This window comes from Chiloscyllium plagiosum, chromosome 6, assembly GCF_004010195.1.
Source record: "Chiloscyllium plagiosum isolate BGI_BamShark_2017 chromosome 6, ASM401019v2, whole genome shotgun sequence".
In the NCBI taxonomy this organism is placed as follows: Eukaryota; Metazoa; Chordata; class Chondrichthyes; order Orectolobiformes; family Hemiscylliidae; genus Chiloscyllium; species Chiloscyllium plagiosum.
Window position 1 is genome coordinate 121,477,735 of NC_057715.1, and position 16,180 is coordinate 121,493,914.

At 43.5% G+C, this 16,180-nt stretch overlaps 1 protein-coding gene across 8 annotated transcripts in view; it reads left to right on the plus strand.

The window, feature by feature from the left end:
• Window positions 1-15,687, plus strand: part of gtf2h3 (general transcription factor IIH, polypeptide 3) — a 28,161-nt gene extending 12,474 nt beyond the window's left edge. For 3 of the 8 annotated variants that reach the window (XM_043692650.1, XM_043692657.1, XM_043692654.1), the window contains 8 exons: window positions 2,810-2,839; window positions 3,623-3,651; window positions 4,014-4,088; window positions 5,953-6,006; window positions 7,469-7,537; window positions 14,899-15,034; window positions 15,120-15,156; window positions 15,244-15,687. In XM_043692650.1, coding sequence (XP_043548585.1) covers window positions 2,810-2,839; window positions 3,623-3,651; window positions 4,014-4,088; window positions 5,953-6,006; window positions 7,469-7,537; window positions 14,899-15,034; window positions 15,120-15,156; window positions 15,244-15,331 — 518 coding nt within the window. In that variant the 3' untranslated portion in view covers window positions 15,332-15,687. Of the gene's footprint in view, window positions 1-2,809; window positions 2,840-3,622; window positions 3,652-4,013; window positions 4,089-5,952; window positions 6,007-7,468; window positions 7,538-14,378; window positions 14,558-14,898; window positions 15,035-15,119; window positions 15,157-15,243 lie in introns of those variants that run through there. The other 5 variants (XM_043692652.1, XM_043692651.1, XM_043692653.1 and 2 more) reach the window with 5 other exon arrangements.
• Window positions 15,688-16,180: the final 493 nt, after the last annotated feature.

A 16,180-nucleotide genomic window follows, 5' to 3' on the forward strand; every position in this document is an offset into this window, starting at 1 on the left:
CATCTCTGTGTCCGCAAGTATTCCCTGTCAGTGCTACCTTCTTCACAGCCTCCCTACATTCTTGGACATCCTGACAAACAGCTAGCCTATTTGCTGGACTACAAGTCCGTATCCCATCCCCCTGCCAAATTAGTTTAAACCCACCTCCTCGAAGAGTGCTAGCAAACCTACCTCCCAGGATATTGGTGCCCTTCTGGTTCAGGTGCAACCCGTCCTGCTTGTACAGGTCCCACCTTCCCCAGAATGCAGTCCAATTGTCCAAATACCTGAAGCCCTCCCTCCTACACCATCCTTGCAGCCACGTGTTCAACTGCACTCTCTCCCTATTCCTTGCCTCACTGTCACGTGGCACCGGCAACATCCCAGAGATGATGGCTCTGTCCGTCCTAGCTTTTAGCTTCCAGCCTAACTCCCTGAGCTCCTGAATGAGCTCCCTACCCCTCTTCCTATGCCAATGTGCACCACGACCTCTGGCTGCACACCCTCCCCCTTAAGGATTCTGAAGACACGGTCCGGGAGGCAACAAACCAACCGAGAGTCTCGCCCATGTCCATAGAACCGCCTGTCTGTCCCTCTAACTATAGAGTCTCCTATAACTAGCGCTCTCCTCCTCTCTCCCTTTCCCTTCTGAGCCTCAGAGCCGGCCCTCGTGCCAGACACCCGGTCCCTGCAGCTTATCCCTGCTAGGCCGTACCCCCTCCCCCCCAACAGTATCCAAAGCAATATACTTATTGTTGAGGGGAATGACCACATGGGCTCCCTGCACTGCCTGCTTCCTCCCCTTCCCACCTCTAAAGTAGTGGGGAACCTTCTGGACATAGTAATTCAGGACAAACTAATGGCCACTTGGGCAAATGCAAGTTAATTAAGGAAAGCCAGCATGGATAAATGCAGGGGAAGTTTTTTTTAACTAACTTCCTAGAGGTTTGGGAGATGTAACAGAGAGGGTCAATGAGGGTAACTCTGTTGGTGCAATAACTTTCAAAAGATGAAAGTTTTGACACAACAACAGACTTGTGAGCAAAGTTAAAGTTCAAGAAACAAAAGGGACAGGGTAACATGATTGATTACAAAATTGGCTGAGTGACAGGAAATAGCAAGTGGCAGTTAATGATGTTTTTCAGGCTGACGAAGCTTTATAGTGGAGTTCCCCAGGAGTTCGGACCTTTTCCTGATACATATTGATGACCTAGACCCTGATGTATAGGGCACAGTAAGCATTGAAAACTCTAAGGTGGATAGTGTAGAACTTCAATAGTAAATGGACAAGTTGGTGGAATGGGGGGACAAGTCAATGCAGAGAAATGTGAGGGATCTGGACAGAGATGATCGGGAGAAACTGTTTCCACTGGTGAAAGGATCACTTTTTCATGCAGTATGTGGTTAAGGTCCAGAATGCATTGTCTGAGAGTGTGGTGGAGGCAGGTTAAATCAGGGCTTACGAAAAGGAAGTGGACAGTTTTACAAAAAGGAAGAATGTGCAGTGTTATGTTGAGGGTTGAGAGAGAATGGCACTAGGTGAGATGATTATTTGTTGGTGGTGCTGCAGATTCAATGGGCCGAATGGTGGCCTCTTTCACTGCAGAGTTTCTAAGATTGTCGCTATATCTCTCAACATGAACAGGAAGAGCTAGCTCTTTGGTAATTGACAAAATGTAAATACAATACCTCTTAAAAATTATATACGTATTTTAGATATAAAATTGAATCCCGTTAAGATCAACGTTCCTTGATGATTACACAATGTTCGGCACCATCTCGACTCTTCAGTTACTGGAGCAGTCAGTGTTCAGATGCACTAAGATCTGGACAATATCCAGGCTTGGGCTGAAAAATGGCAAGTAACATTCACGTTGCACAAATGCCAGGCAATGACCATCTCCAATAAGAGATGATCTAACCTCCGCCTCTTGACATTCAGTGGTGTTACCATCACTGACCAAAAACTCCACTGGACTCACCAAACAAATGCAGTTATTACAAGAGTAGGTCAGACACTAGGAGTACTGCAGCGATTAACTTACTGCCTGACTCCCCAAAGCCTATCCAGTATCTCGAGGCACAAGTCAGGAGTGTGATGGAATACTCCCCATTGCCTGGATGAGTGCAGCCCCAACAACACTCAAGAATCTCGACATCATCCAGGACAAAACAGCTTGCTTGATTGGCACCATATTCACAAACATCCACTCCCTCCATCACCGACGCTCAGTAGCTGGAGTGTGTACTATCTACAAGATGCACTGCTGAAATTCACCAAAGCTCCTCAGGCAGCACCTTCCAAACCCAGGACCGCTTCTACCTAGAAGGACAAGTGCAGTAAATACATGGGACCACCAACACCTGCAAGCCCCTTCCAAGCTCATCATCCTGACTTGGAAATATATCGCCATTCCTTCAATACTGCTGGGTCAGAATCCTGGAACTCCCTCATGAAGGGCATTGTGGGTCTACTTCATTGTGGATCTGCACATGGACAGTGGCTATTCAAGAATGCAGCTCACCACCACTTTCTGAAGGTGCATCTAAGACAGGCAGTAAATGCTGACACCCAGGTAAAATGTACGAATTTTTCAAACAAAAATCACTGATGGAAATCAATTTTCCCTCAGACTGTTCAAAGAATTCTCTCTAATAAGTAACCACTTTATTTTGTGCATTTTCTCTGCTTCTGATGAGGTCTGGGTTGAAAGGGAATCGCAGTTCTGGATTAATTTGAACAATCTATTTTAATCCATTATTATCTCAGAATATTTCTGTTTTTTCATCCCTGTTCTGTTGACATTTTTCTTGACACTTCTGAACTAAGATATTCACAAGGTGAATAAAGAGTTGGAAGGTATTATTGCTTACTGATCTGTTATGTCATTATTCTAAGTTGACTATGACTAACAATTTCTTCTTAATTGAAGTAATTCATTTTGTTTGTTTTATGTTATCAGTCTCTTTGAGGAGGTGGTGAATAATAGAATCTTGCCAAAAATAGTTATGACATTCAAAGATACCTAGATTTGAATGACAACTAAGGCTGCTGTTCACATTCATGACTGCTGAATGGGAATTACCACAATCTGCAAACCTTGACACCTGTGGGTTGTCCGCAATATTTGAAAGGACCTGATAAGTAGATAGAAACTGTTTCTTTTGCTGGAGGAATTCAAAATAATAGGTCATAATCTTAAAATTAGAGCTTTAATGGTTCAGGGTAATGACAAGAAGCACTTCTTCACACAGTGGGTAATGGAAATCTGGGTCAGTCTCCCCCAGTATGCATCTGGGTCTGGGGTTCAGTTGAACTTTTCAAAACTGAAATATGTCAAATTTTGTTGATCAGGATGTTAAGATTTACAGAACTGAAAAGGTAACTGGACTTAAGATACAGATCAACCATGTTCTAGTTGAATGGTAGAACAGGTTTGAGGGCATGATAATCTGATCCAATGATATTTCACTTGCGAGCTAATTTTAGTTTTAATGTTATAAGTAAGTAGTGTGAGAGAGTGTAAGGTATTGTGATGGTGTTGATTGTGCCCCGACTTAGCAATAGTTTTGAGTTTCTTTTGTAAATTACAGCTCATGTTTTGTTACAAAAGAGTTTTCTTTTTCCTCCCATACAATACAGTTGGGCAAGAGCTGAATTCCCGAATATTGGTAAGTGTTCTACAGCTACTGTAGTCAAAGTTTGTTGTTTACTTGTTGCTGCATCAAGGGGTGAAGGGATCAGCATTTAATTCAAACTCTCTGAAATGAGCCGTGGAGTAATCAACTTATGACATCCAAGCACATCTCTTGACCATCGAGCCCACAAGTGGGTGCTTGGAGGTCAGGAACCAGACTGTCTGAAACCAGAATGAGTGGAGGATGAGGAGAGGAGAACTTTCAACTGGATCTGCAAATTCTCCAACAAACTAGTGATATGTTTGCTGTATTTAAACCTGTTCCACCTATTAATGCAATGCTGTGCTGGTGTCTCTTTAGTTTCTGTTCATTTTGTTTGTTTCCTCCCTCCATAGGTTATTAAAGCTGCTGAGGACTCTGCTTCCCAATATATGAATTTTATGAATGTTATCTTTGCAGCACAGAAACAGGTAGATTTTCTGTACCTTTTACAGTATCTAGGAAAAAGTGAGGACTGCAGATGCTGGAGATCAGAGTCGAGAGTGTGGTGCTGGAGAAGCACAGCAGGTCAGGCAGCATCCGAGGAACATAAGCGGTCTCATTCCTGATGAAGGGCTTATGTAGATTCTCCTGCTCCTCAGGTGCTGTCTGATCTGCTGAGCTTTCCCAGCACCACACTCTCAACTCTGTACCTTTTCTTTAGTCATGCTTGGACAGTGCCTTTCAAACCCACAATCACTTCTATCTGGAAGGACAAGGGCAGCAGATACATAGGAATACCTCCACCTGCAAATTCCCTTCCAAGCCACTCACCACCCTGACTTGGAAATATATTGCTGTTCCTTCACTGTTGATAGATCAAAGTCCTACAGTTCTCTCCCTAAGGACATTGTGGTTGACCCAAAGCACATGGACTGCAGCAGTTTAAGAAGCCAGTACGCCCCCACTTTCTCAAGGGCAACTGGGGATGGGCAATAAGTGCTGGCTAGTGATACCTATGTCCCATAAGTGAATGAATAAAAAAAAGGACCGAGCATTTGTTGCCCACCTTGAAATGCTCCTTGAGAAGATGGTGGTGAGCTGATTTCTTGAACTGTTGCAGTCCACATGCTGTGGTAATGTTAGTACGAAGGGGTGTTTCAGAATTTTGATTCTGTGACAGTGAAGGAATTGTGACAGATTATTAATTCAGGACTTGAGGGAGCTTGCAAGTGGTGAAGTTCCTACATGTATGCTGTTGAATATTCTTTTATATGTTAAAGATTGAGGGTTTGGAAATTGCTGTCAAATGAGCCTTGGCAAGTAGTGAGGATTTTCCTTCATGCATGTGATAAAGTATATGTTATCCCCTTAATGTAAACTAGGTATTGATATTGTGGGCAACAAAATCATCATTGCTAGAAAAACTCATCAGGTCAGGCAGCATCTGTAGAAAGAAAACAGAATTAATGTTTTGGGTCTGGTGACCCCTCTTCAGAACCGACAGTAACTAGTAAGTTAGCTACAATAATTTCTGAGGTAGGGTCATTGGACCTGAAGTGTTAATTTTGCTTTCACTCCACAGATGCTGCCTGACCTGCTAAACTTTTCCAGCAATTTATGAATTTGTTTCTGATTTCCAGCATCTGCAGTTCTTTAGTCTTTTATAGTTATTATGGGACCGATGATTCCAACATATGGCTATTACATGTGAGTATCATATACCAACATCACATTCTTCAGCCATGTAAGTGTCTGAGCTAGTGTTAAGCTACAAGGGTACAACAGAGGAGTCTGCTTCCTGTATAATGTCATGTTTCGGGTGATCTGTGGTAAGATGGAGTCTGAGACGTTTATACTTTGGATCTCATGGTGGGCGGCACGGTGGCACAGTGGTTAGCACTGCTGCCTCACAGCGCCAGAGACCCGGGTTCAATTCCCGCCTCAGGCGACTGACTGTGTGGAGTTTGCACGTTCTCCCCGTGTCTGCGTGGGTTTCCTCCGGGTGCTCCGGTTTCCGCCCACCATCCAAAGATGTGCAGGGTCAAGTGAATTGGCCATACTAAATTGCCTGTAGTGTTAGATAAGGGGTAAATGTAGGGGTATGGGTGGGTTTCGCTTCGGCCGGTCGGTGTGGACTTGTTGGGCCGAAGGGCCTGTTTCCACACTGTAATCTAATCTAATCTAATCATACACAGTGATGTCATCAGTGTGTCTCTTAAAGGTATACTTGCTGAACGTAAAATGAAACAGCGAGTTGCTGTATTCAGTAGACAGTACACATTTCTGCCATTGGTAGAAAGCGAGAGAGAAGTTTTTGCAATATAAAATATTTGGTAACTTTGTCTTTTTCAGAATATTCTGATTGATGCATGTGTTTTGGACTCTGAATCTGGGTTACTGCAGCAAGTAAGTTAGTATTTGCACACTTAAACTAAAAGTCTGCAGAGCATGACATGAACATGAACTCCAACCTTGGAAAAAGTACTTTTTAAAAAATGTCTGTCAACATTATCTGGTTGAATAATAGTAACAATAGAGCACTTCAGGGGCACTTAATGTTTAATGGTGGATACTAAAATGGAAACCTGTGTTCTTACTGAGCTGCCCTGTTCTATTTAGTTAATTAGCCTTAGCCCACAAAGATGGTAAGGGGGGTTGTAGAGAGAGAAGAGGGGAGAGAGAGAGAGACAATTGGCTACATAACTGGAGGGGCAGCAGTCCTCAGCAAGTGTGGAGCAAAGTGAGGAGGCAGGGCCTCCATAAAAAATAGTGAGTCAGTGCACGAATTGAAGTAACACTGTTGGTTTTATTCTGCAGCATGTTGCAAGTAACTGAGTGAACCAACCCACGCATCTGCCCTGTTTAATTCTGTTATTCCTTGGAGAATCTTAGTGTTGAAAGACAGATGGAGATTGGCAGTGACAGGAATTGCTGATCATTAATCTCTATTGCCTGTGGAAACCTCGATGTCACCAGGTTCACCTATCGTAAAGTCATACAGCCTAAAAGAGGTCTTCGGCCCAATGTGCCTGTGCTAATACTGCTTTCCAGCATTCACCGTCTTGAATGATGTAACATTTCAATTGCTCATTAAGTGCTACTTAAAGGTTGTGAGGCTTCCTGCCTCTACTAGCCTCCCAGGCAGTGCATTCCAGATTCTCACACCCCGCTGGGTGAAATAAACCTTTCCTCAAATCTTCTTAAACCTCCTTAAAATTATGCCTGTATTGTTGACTCCACTAACAGCTACAGCTGCTTCCTATCCACTCTGTCCATACCCTTCATAATCTTACCCATAGGTCCTGCTCTCCACCTTCTCTGCTATGAGGAAAACAACCAAGCCTATCCAGCCTCTCTTTATAGCTAAACTGTCCTAATTCAGGCAACATCTTGCTGAATCTCCTCTGCAGCCACTCCAGTGCAATCATATCACTCCAGAAATGCACACAGTACTCCAGCTGTGGTCTAACCAAAATTCAAATATAACCTCCCTCCTCTTATAATCCATGCCTCAGCAGATAAAGGAATCCTGTATGGCTTCTTAACTGTTAACTCTATTAACCTGTCCTCTCATCTTGAGGAATCTGTGGACAAGCACCCCAAAATCCCTCTGTCATGATTAGAAGCCTACTTTGTACATTCTTGGTGAATGGAGAAAGAAACACATTCAGAATTTTGAGTTCATGACCAGCAGGATTCTTGCACCTAGTGGGCAGTCCCCTACCACATGAATCCTCTGTGCGCCTTTTCAGAGCCAATAAAAACTGGATACTGACATCTGAATCTGATCTAGCACAAATCGTTGTGTAGTAACGGGCATGGGTCGGAATTTTAAACCTTTCATTGAACAGTTTTTTTTTATCTACAGGCGTCTGATATAACTGGAGGGTTATATTTAAAAATACCACAGATGCTCTCACTCTCACAGTATTTACTGGTAAGTTATAATCACATAAAAACAGAACTTGCTCATCCTGAAATGAACAAAAATAGAAATTGCTGGCAAAACCCAGCAGTTCTGGCACTATCTTTGGAGGGAGAAAGTTAACTTTGAGTCCAGTGCCTTGAACAGGACTTGAAATGTTAATTCTGTTTTCTCTGCACAAATGCTGCCAGACCTGCTGAGTTTCTCCAGCAATTTCTGCTTGTTTTGTTTCTCATCTCCAGTATCAGCAGTTCTTTCTTTGTTGCTTCCTACAAATTTTGTTTAGCAGTGCAGAACATGCATGGGTGAGTGGCTGGGACAGGTGTTGCAATTCCACAGCTACACCTGGAATTAAGTCATAAATGACAAGAACCCATTGTTCTTTCTCAATTCTAATTTAAGTCAATAGAGTATTGCAGCGCGATAAAATGCCATTGACCCTTCATGTCATCAACCACATATCTATTCTTATCCCACTAAGAGGAGGAAATGGCCCATTGGTATTATCACTGGACTGTTAATCCAGAGACCGAGGTAGTGTTCTGGGGATCTGAGTTCGAAATCCACCATGGCAGAAGATGAAATTTGAATTGAATGAGAAAATCTAAAATTAAGAGTCTAATGATGACAATGAATTGATTGTCAAAAAAACCCATCTAGGGAGATCCAAGATGGCAGTGATCTGAGAGGTCTGCTGTGCTGGGGCTCTGCATCAAAACCCAAGTAAGATGGGTTTTCACTCCACCATCACCACCACCACTAGTCATTCGTAAAAAAGATTCATTAAAATAACATCCAAAGTACCTAGAACCTTTTAAATTTGGATCCTGATGATCTGGGAATAAGATGAAGTCAAAAGAAGGAAAGGGGGCCGAAGGATCGCAGCCAGCAGAGCAGTCCCCAACAGTGCGGAAGGCATCCGCAGCTGAGGCCCTGACTCCCACGGTGCTGCTTTTGAATCTATTGGACCAGCAGAATCTCGTCTTGGAGTTTGTTAAATTCCAAGAGAAAATTAACTCAGTGCTGGAACAGATCTCTGCCATGCTAAAAAAGCATGAGCAGGAGATCCAAGTATTGGATTGACGTGTTAGCGTGGTCAAACAAAGGACTATGGCGAAGATTTTGGAGGGGCAGATCCAAACACTGGAAGACCAGGATCGGACCCTGTTGGATCAGGTTGACGACCTCATGAATCAAGGTCGGAGGCAAAACCGTTGGATGGTTCGGCTCCCGGAGCCTGAGCAAAGTGAGAGCCTGGTTACCTTCCTGGAACAGTGGCTCCTACAGCTTCTGGGGCTGGAGATCAAGTTGGGCCAGGTGTGTGTGGAGCAGGCACATGGGAATGTGATGCGCAAGTCTGGGTTGGATCAGTGCCCCCACCCAGTCCTAGGTTGTAAAGAGAAGCAGCTGATAATGGAAGCATCCAGAAGTCTGGGAAGAGATTCACAGGCGTTGGTGTACTAAGGATCGAAAGTTTTATCAAATTTTATTTTTGTTTTATCAAAAATTCTCTGGGGCCGTAATCAAGAAGAGGAAATCCTTTGATGAGGTCAAGAAGAAATTGAGAGACTTGAATATACAATACTCTTTGAGGTACCCAGCAGTACTATGCTTTAATCATGGAGGGTCTGTTTTTAATTTTGACTCGGCAGAAAAAGCGAGTAACCTTTGGACTGTTTGAAATCAATGATCCAGGTCGGGTGAAAAAAAAACAAAGGCAATTATGGACAACGGTGAGAGGTTGTTATTTCCTTTATGTAAGGTGAATGGGGCCGGTGTGTGGAGGGGACAGGGTGGACGCTTACTGTTAACTCCCATGTGTGTAAATAACAGGTGTTCTTTGTCTTGGTATTGCTTGGGTCTGGGGCACGGCCTTAGCTAGAAGGAATTAGTATGGTTTTGCCATCGGTTTTGCCTCGCACCTTGATTCATGAGGTTGTCAACCTGATCCAACAGGGTCCGATCCTGATCTTCCAGTGTTTGGATCTGCCCCTCCAAATTCTTTGCCGCAGTCCTTTGTTTGACCACTTTGACGCGTCAATCCAATAATTGGATCTCCTTCCTCATTCCTGAAGAAGGGCTCATGCCCGAAACGTCAATTCTCCTGCTCCTTGGATGTTGCCTGATCTGCTGCGCTTTTCCAGCAACACATTTTCAGCTCGGAATTAGTATGGTTGTAAGGTTTGAGATGAATACCCCTCCCTGTGGGAGAGGGTGGAAATCTCCAGCGGTTTGTTGTTTGTGTTTGTTCGGTTAGGTTAAGTGCAGTGGTTAGTTTTTTATTCTAGTAATATTTGTGGGGATAGTTTTTAGATCTTATAAATGCTGTGTTTTTTCCAATCAGTGCACCAGGAATAAGCTGCTACTTCTCAGGGGACTGTGGGTTGCTGTGGGTGGTCACGGCTAGTGGCTCGTTTAGATGGTGCACCTGGAATATAAAAGGGAGCCATTCTCCGATTAAAAGAAAGAAGGTGTTCTCAAACCTTAGAAAGGAAAGGGTTGACATCGCTCTGCTGCAGGAAACACGCTTAACTGACAGGGTACATGTGAAGTTGCAGCAGGGAGGATTTGGTAGGGTATTCTTCTCCACTTTCAACTCCAAAAATAGAGGAATGGCCATATTAATACAAAGATACCGACAAATCAAGGATGAATACGAGTGCTTCATCATTCTCAAGGCCTTAATACATGGGGAAGAGTATGGCATCCTGAAAGTCTATTGTCCCCCAGCGCATCCCCTTAAATTCTTAATTGATGCAATCTCTAAATTAATGGCTCTTGGGGTGCGCCGTATGATCATAGGCGGAGACTTTAACTGTCTCATGGACCCCGAGGTAGACAGGTTGCCAAGAGGTCTCTCAGGTGTCTCCCTGCAATCTAAACAGCTGGTGGACTGGAGTGGGAGTTGAGGTTGATGGATGTGTGGAGATGCCTGCATCCTAATGGCAGGAGTTTTACCTTTTACTCCAATCCATACACATGCCAAACAAGAATTGATGTGTTCTTTGCTCCACCAGTCTGTTTGGATTTCGTGCTATTCTGCAGGATTGGGAACATAGATATCTCAGACCATACGGCAGTGAATTTGGATGTGGAGATTAAGGATAATGGAATAGACGCATGGCATTGGTGCATGGATCTGTTTCTTTTGAAGGACAGTAAATTTATAGAGTACCTCAAAAGGGAGTTTGGGGCCTTCTGGGACATCAACTTGGGTACAGCTAGTAATCTGTCGGTGCTTTGGGAGACCACCAAGGCATACTTAAGGGATTTGATTATCTCGCATTCAGCAACCAGGAAAAGGCAGAGAGGGGAACAGATGCTCAAGGCTCGGCTGAAAGCAGCTGAGTCGGCGTATTACAATAGACCATCTGTGGTCAAGCTGCAGAGGGTCACGGCTGTCCATGCTGCTCTGACTTCAGTGCCTACTCAGGCGGTGAAGAGAGAGATCTCCTTTGCAAAGCAAATGTTATTTGAGTACAGGGATAAGCCAGATAGATATCTGGTTTATTTGGCTAGGAAGAAAAATGCTCTGCAGTCCATTGTGTCCATTAGGGAGAGAGCTGATACTATTAGTACCAGTTGAACGGCTGAGGATCCTGGGATTGTATTCATTAGAGTTTAGAAGGGTGAGGGGAGGTCTAATAGTAACTTGTAAGATAAGGCATGGCTTAGAAAGGGTGGATGCTGGGAAGCTGTTTCTGCTAGGCGTGGAGTCTAGGACCTGTGGGTACTGCCTTAGAATTAGAGGGGGTCAGTTTAGAACGGAAATGAGGAGACATTTCTTCAGGTGGAGAGTGGTGGGCCTGTGCAATGCATTGCCATGGAGCACAGTGGAGGCCGGATGCTAAATGCCTTAAAGGCAGACATTGATAAATTCTTGATCTCACAAGGAATTAAGGGCTACGAGGAGAGTGCGTGTAAGTGGAGTTGAAATGCCAATCAGCCATAATTAAAATGCAAGGTGGACTCGATGGGCTGAATGGCCTTACTTCCACTCCTATGTCTTATGGTTTTACCATTCATGAGTTGAAAAAGATTAACATCATATTTCTGAAATTTTACGTGGAATTATACCGCTTGGAGGGCTGTGGGATGGGGTGGCAAGAATAGAATCCCTTTGGAGAACTTGGACCTTCCTGGCATAATTGCAGAGCAAGCCTCCATTTTAAATGCACCCTTAACAACACAGGAGGCTCAAGAGACAGTAAGCCAGCTCCAAAGTGGAAAAGCACCTGGCCCAGACCAGTTCCTGAGTGAGTTCTACAAGGGGTTCATAAACATGTTGGCTAAGCCAATCCTGGGAATGTATAATCACTCATGTAACCAAGCCTGCCTTCCGCCCTCTCTTAGGGAGGCCACTATCTCCCTCATTCTAAAGAAAGAAGACGGCCCTGAGCCGAAACGTCGATTTTACTGCTCCTCGGATGCTGCCTGAACTGCTGTGCTCTTCCAGCACCACTAATCCAGAATCATACCTGTATAGACCTATCTCGTTGCTGAATATAGATTTTAAAATCCTGTCAAAGATGCTGGACCTGAGATTGGAAAGGTACTGCCCACTATTATAAAAGAAAACCAGACTGGCTTCATTAAGGGCCGTAGCTCTGCCAATAACATCAGGAGGGTGTTGAACATAGTGCAGGTGTGCCAGCAGAGGTTAATTCTGGGTTTGGTGGTCTCCTTGACCCGAAAAGGTGTTTGATCGGGTAGAGTCTCTGTATCTTTTTGGTGTCCTAGAACACTTTGGTCTTGGGGGGTGGGGAAGTTTCGCGAAGTGGTAGCAGTGCTATATAATGACCCCAAGGCAGCAATTCTTACAAACTGTGTTAAATTGGATAATTTTAGCGTCGGGAGAGGCAGGCGACAAGGGTGTCCTCTCTTGCCACTATTATTTACCTTAGTAACTGAACTGTTGGCAGAGGCCATTCGGAAGGACCCTGAAATAGTGGCGCCAAAGGTAGGAATGGGAGAACACAAAATTACTCTCTACGCTGATGATGTTCTCCTATTTTTGGTAACCCGGAAAAGTCGTACTCCGGTTAATACAAAAAGTTATATTATTTGGCATCTTCTCGGGATATAAAATAAACTTTACAAAGTTGGAAGCTATGCTCTTTCGGGGCTTGGTGGGAGTGTCTGATCTGGAGGATGGGACACAGTTTCCCTTTTCATGGTTGCAAATAAGTTTTCTTTATTTGGGTATTTTCATTACTCCCATTTTCCATCAGCTGTACAGAGCTAACTTTGCGCAATTGTTTGATAGGATAAGACAGGATCTGCAGCGCCGGGAGTGTTTTACCAATATCTTGGTTAGGCCGAATAGCCTTGATTAAAATGAATGTTCTTCCTCGGCTACTATATCCTATGAGAATGCTGCCCAGACAGGTGCTGCGGAGGTTAATTGCTGGCTTGGGTCCTTCATCTGGTGTCATAGACACTCTGTCATTAAATTTAATAAGATGCAGCTCATGCAGGATATGGGTTGGGGGGGGTGTGTGGACCTCCCAGATTTGAAGTGATATCGGGGGGGGGGGGGGGGGGTGTGGACCTCCCAGATTTGAAGCGATATCAAACAGATGCCCTCTTGCATTATGTGGGTAACTGGATGCGCAAGGATCGGGGGTCGATATGGCTTGACATCAAGGCTTCGCAGGCAAGGTGACCCCTCATTAATGTACTGTTTATGGATAGGGTGAAATCCGTGACTGAACATTGTAAAAGCCCGATTATCTTAAACATGGTCAAAGTTTGGAGAATAATGTGGCAGGACAAGGGGAATTCACATAAGACCTCACCATTCACCCCTGTAGTTGGAGCCTCAGGATTTAGGCTGAGGTCAGTAGACTCCCGCTTTAAGGCATGGGAGGTCAAGGAAGTCTCTTGTTTGGGAGATTTATCTGAAGGTGAGGTCCTGATGTCTTTTGACCAATTAAGTCACAAATATGAGCTATCTAGTAGGGACCTCTTCCATTATTTCCAGATTAGGGACTACAGGCAGAGAAGGATCACTGTTATGGCTCAGCCCTATAAGTCTGATATAGAGAGAAGAGTGCTGCAGTGTGCAAGTACTCTCTCAGTTAGTATCCTATTCCATTTACAGACAGGGAGCGCACTGGAGGATATGGAAAGACTCTGTGGAATCTGGAGTCAGGAAGTAGGAGAAGAAATTTCATTTGAAACACGGGAGAATGTGAACAAAATTTCGATATACAATAAAACGCAAGCTGTGCAGTTCAAGATTCTTCACAGGGCCTACATGGCTCCAGAATGGTTAGCAAAGTTCAAGAAATGAGCATCTGCAAATGTCCAAAATGTAAAATTAGCAGAGGCACCCTTACGCAGTGTTTATGGTCATTTTACAGGATCCGTGTATATTGGGTGCCATAGTTAGTAAGTTGGAGGGGATCCTGGGAATCAAGGTTGTATCCCTTCTTTTGGGATTGCCAAATTTGCCCTTGCTGCATGAACATGGGAAGAGATTATTAAACATTCTCTCTCACTGTGCAAGGAAGAACATTCCAATGAACTGGATCTCAGAAACCCCACCCCCCAGGTCTCATGGGGAGGCGTAGATTGGTGATTGAGCACATCCCCCAAGATTATCTTACAAATGTAGTGTGCCAGAAAACAGAACCATTCTATAAGACGTGGCGGCTCTTTTTAAATTACATCGAATCGGACTTGTGGGCAATATTGACCTGGGCCTTTATATCGCCACGGGAGCCAGGTTTGGATCTGTCCTATGTATACTCCTCTTAATTTTGTACACCTCAATCAAACTCCCTCTCAGCATTCTCTGCTCTAAGGAAAACGGTACCAGCGTATTTAGTCTCTCTTTCATAACTGACAGGCTCCAGCCAAGGCAACATCCCTGCGAATCTCCTCTGTACTTTCTCTACTGCAATGACATCCTCCCCATAGGTCTGCAACCAGAACTGCTCACAGTACTCCAGCTGCGGCCTACTTAATATATTATACAGCTCCAGGATAACCTTTCTGCTCTTGTATTTGATACCTCAACTAATAAAGGCAAGTATCCCTTAAACCTTTTTAACTACTTCATCCATCTCTCCTTGCCGTGTACGTGCAGACTAGGGTCCCTCTGAAGCCCTTAACTTTCTAGGATCCTACTTTTCATTGTGTACTCCTTTGCTCTCTAAGACTTCCCAAAATACATCTGCTCACACTTCTCTGGATCCTGAACTTCCACTCAGTTAGATCTTGGCTCACGTGTATGTCAATTTCGTTTACCTGCCGTTGTCCCATAAGTCATCGATACATGACTCAGCAAAGATTTATCAAAATAATAAAGGCTAAATTGTAAGTTCTTGTGGGTTTTTAATCCTCTGTTTGTATCTTTTTCCTTTCAGTGGGTATTTTTACCAGACCCTGAGCAGAGGTCTCAGCTTGTCCTACCCCCTCCAGTTCATGTGGATTATCGAGCTGCCTGTTTCTGTCACCGTAATTTGATTGAAATTGGTTACGTGTGTTCAGTCTGCTTATCAAGTGAGTTTCAGTGTAGCTAGGTCTTTTTTTTTTACTTGACTAAATAGCAATTAGTTATTAATTAATTTCTCTCTTTAATTGTCAGTATTTTGCAACTTTAGTCCCATTTGCACTACATGCGAGTGAGTATTATACAATTCAGTTGGTTGAATTCTTTTGAATATTTGATTTTTATATAATTTGGTGACGATATTTTTTTATTAAATCAGGACTGCTTTCAGAATTGCTCTGCCACCTGTATTGAAAACCAAGAAGAAGAAGCCGAAACTCTCAACACACAACTATTTGACGAGCTGACACCAATGAACAAGGATCATTCAGTTCGCCTTTCTCCTTTGGAGTTTCTTCACTTTTACCTGCTTCAAGTGTTTGGTGGAATCAGTGCAATAATCCTGATCCACAACATCCCCTCTATTACTTCTGTGATACAACAGCAGGAGGATTTCATACTGTAACACAAAGTGTTAAACTTTTTAAATTGTGTGGTTGAAATAGGCACAATTGTAAAACATCCATTTTTTTCAAGTTTCATTGACCAATTTGCTGTGTCACGTTTTGGAAATTCTGATGTAATTTGCAGATTAAATACACGTGCAGATTCTGCCCTGGAAAAGATGTTATTAGAAATAAAATGCATTGGTTCCACTTCAAAATTCAGAATTATTGCTAATCCACGTTTGAGCTCCTTTCCATTGTTTGGTTTTGGATGTTTCTCTTGCACTACAGATCAGAGAAGGAGCAGAAATTCCACTTCTAAGAACCTCCTGAGGTTAGGAATCCGAAGATGTTAAATGACTTTGGTCTCTCAAAGTTGTGCTAAACCAACATAGTTTGGTTCTGTGGTGAATTGAAACGAGTTTGGAGTCACAGAAAATGGGGGAGATACTAAATGAATATTTTGCATCAGTATTTATTGTGGAAAAGGATATGGAAGTTATAGACTGTAGGGAAATAGATGGTGACATCTTGCAAAATGTCCAGATTACAGAGAAGGAAGTGCTGGATGTCTTGAAACGGTTAAAGGTGGATGTATCCCCAGGACCTGATCAGGTGTACCCGAGAACTCTGTGGGAAGCTAGAGAAGTGATTGCTGAGCCTCTTGCTGAGATATTTGTATCATTGATAGTCACAGGTGAGGTGCCGGAA